This window comes from Danaus plexippus, chromosome 5 (assembly GCF_018135715.1).
Source record: "Danaus plexippus chromosome 5, MEX_DaPlex, whole genome shotgun sequence".
Lineage (NCBI taxonomy): Eukaryota > Metazoa > Arthropoda > Insecta > Lepidoptera > Nymphalidae > Danaus > Danaus plexippus.
In genome coordinates this window covers 1995504-1998478 of record NC_083539.1, presented here as the reverse complement: position 1 = coordinate 1998478, position 2975 = coordinate 1995504, and the positions used below count along the sequence as shown (strand labels likewise).

The 2975-nt window shown below is 30.7% G+C and overlaps 1 protein-coding gene across 1 annotated transcript; it reads right to left on the bottom strand.

Moving 5' to 3' along the window:
* Positions 1 to 1983: 1983 nt before the first annotated feature.
* LOC116769074 (sodium/potassium-transporting ATPase subunit beta-1-like) lies at positions 1984 to 2975 on the bottom strand. Its single transcript, XM_032660053.2, has one exon. The coding sequence runs from the start codon at positions 2941 to 2943 to the stop codon at positions 2026 to 2028; it is 918 nt and encodes a 305-aa protein (XP_032515944.2). The 5' UTR covers positions 2944 to 2975; the 3' UTR covers positions 1984 to 2025.

Below are 2975 nucleotides of genomic sequence, written 5' to 3'. Positions count from 1 at the left end.
CGTGTTTCATTTTTGTATTTTTAAGAACATTTATTATTAAAAAATAAATATTTACTTACAATGACGAATGTTTATATATGACTTGGGAATAACACAGAAATATGTGCCAAAGTAGTAGTGAAAATAATGCTCACACTAAAATATATCCTTACATTAAATATAAAATATCTGCTAACGCATGTAAAACATTCACTTAATTCTGAAACATTAATTCCTTAATGAATATTCTGAGCTTGAATTGAATCATGACAATTATTTAGCTTTGTTTATAACAAAGTCGGCAGAGAATTTTATATATTTCCTTCATGCTTTCAAAATCAATAAAGTTATTGATGAAAGGTACATATATCATTAAATTCAAATACATCCGCAGAATAATAAATATCTCTCGATGTTATCCATATTCCTGAACATATTTCAGCAAAGGAATAATAACTTGGCAGCGAACGGAATATAAATGTACAAAATAATGGTACAAGAAATCTTTACGTTGTGAAAAAATTCACTGATATGTACGTCTCTATACAATGATATTTTATTTGTCTGTTAGCGGTTATTAAACAGTTTTATAAACATTGAAAAAAATATCCAAGGCCTTACAAACAAGATAAGTGTTAGATAATGATGAAAACTATTCGGTCACATAGTCACCATCAGATGTAATTGGATGAGACCGCACGCAGTCTTGAAATTGAATAAATGTTTCGCGTTTCAATATATCATATTGGTTCCAATTCCAGTTCCAATTGAAGATACAGCATTAATGTCCATAAAACATAACATTTATTATAAAAATAATGAGCGATATTTTTTCATTTCTAAGCTGTAAACTTATGATCAGAGTTAATTTTATATTAATAACTGCGCGCTGTATAAAATAAATGTATATTGTAGGCATTCGAAAACAAAAATATAGACAATTCTGTGTTGTTTATATTGCCTTAATATTTTTTTTATTATCATTGCCTTAAAAGCCATAAAAGGGCTATATACTTATATATGTGTATTTATATTTGTATGTATACGAAGTTTAAATTTAATCCTTAGCGTATCAGTAAAGCAAGTAATTTCAATCATCCGACCTAATCCGATTGGATGGCTTGGTTCGTCTTACATTAGTTCAACGTTATAGCATAAACTCATATATGTCACTATCACATAGCCATATATGTAACATATATAGTGAAAGTCACGATACAATTATAATAATATTTACATAATATTAATGTATATAATAAATTATATATTATATGTATGTGAGGTTTAATTTTAATTCCGTCAAAAATTACATCTATATATCGGACGAGTGAAGATTAGGTCTATAATCAATTCCCCGAATTATGGAAAGCTACAAACGTTCCCGTTGAGGAAACCTATACAGATAAGATAAACTTAAATCGATAGATGGGTTTTATTTTTAGATTGCGATTGTATCAAATTCTTTTGCATTTGTATCCAAATATTCTCGTTTGCATTAAATCGATATAAAAAATATGTTTGCGTGCGTGTGTTTGTATACAGTGTTAATATTAATTCCAATAAGAAACGCATCTCAAGATTTACTTACAAGTAAAGTGAACATGCGCTCTAGTGATTTTAGAGTGAAAAATATTAAGATTAAAAACTACATTTATTGAGAAACCAGTAGCTTACTCTGTGAAGGTTTTAATTACTACTGAATACGTATTCCACAACGTACGCATTCGTCCCGAGGACCTAACATGAAGGACAATATTTTCTATTATATTTAAAATTTTAGATATACTAACATGTCACGAGATATATAACTAATTCTTATAAGAACAATTTTGGATCATATATTTTAAATTATTACCTACTACTTAGACGCTTCAAATTATAGTTTGAAAACTTAGTATTTACCACAAGATTATTCATGAATATGTTTAGGTAATGTTTTCTCAAAAATCACATTTATAAATTAATAACGTAAATATAATAAAATAATTGACTAGGCAATATTTTAAAGGCATATATATTAAAATCTTATTTACAAAACCAAACGGATCATTTTTTCTTAGGCGTGACATATAAAACGAATTCCGTAGAAGAAACGCCGCCCTGATACCACAGCTTGCATTCAATGATCAGTGATAAGCCTAACGTGAAATTTGATACTTGTATGGCTACTAGAGGCGAGAAACTGCTATCGTTCAATGGGAAAGAATCTGGATCAAAACCAGGAGGTTCAGGGTAGTACTTTATGTTCCCAATGTGCTCCTTGTCATACGAATGAACGCCATTACAATGCAACCATAGCTTTTGTTTCTTCAACTTTAAGTGGCTCTGTACTCTATTCGGAACGGTTCTCAGTGCTGTTTCATTCGTAACTAACGGTTTAGCAGACCATTTCAACTGTCGATTGATTCTAATTATTATGCAGGGTTTATCTCCATACCCGAATGGTGAATGCCCGCATGGTCCAAGATCAGCGTACGAGGTATTATACGCTTCACGTTTTCTCCTCTTGTTTATTAAATTTTCCAAATCGGTTATATACTTTTGATAATCCCTTGTATCGTTCCTGTACCAAACGACTGGCAAGTTGTTTAAAGAAGTTGGCGTCGCTGTCAAACCAATACCTTGTTCCGAGTATGACCATAGGTCTATTTTATCGATTGTCTGGTAGTCATCCATATATTTAATCACATTAAAAGATGCATACAACAATATCAAGGTATAGGTGCTTAAAAAGATAAAGTACATGATTGAATATACAAAAATAGAAAACCAACTCTTACACGTTCTACCACAAAACTGTTTTGTTTCTCTATTGTATAAGTATTTACAACAACGTTGTCCACAAGATGGTGTTTCCTCATCCTTATCCCCTGCAGTAGCCGCATTTTTAGATGAGCCAGCTACTGGCATAGAAGGATGTTTTGATGGAGGATTATGAGACTTTTTCTCAGATTTCTTAAACATTATGGTTGTTTCTTAAAAAGTCTAATTTGACG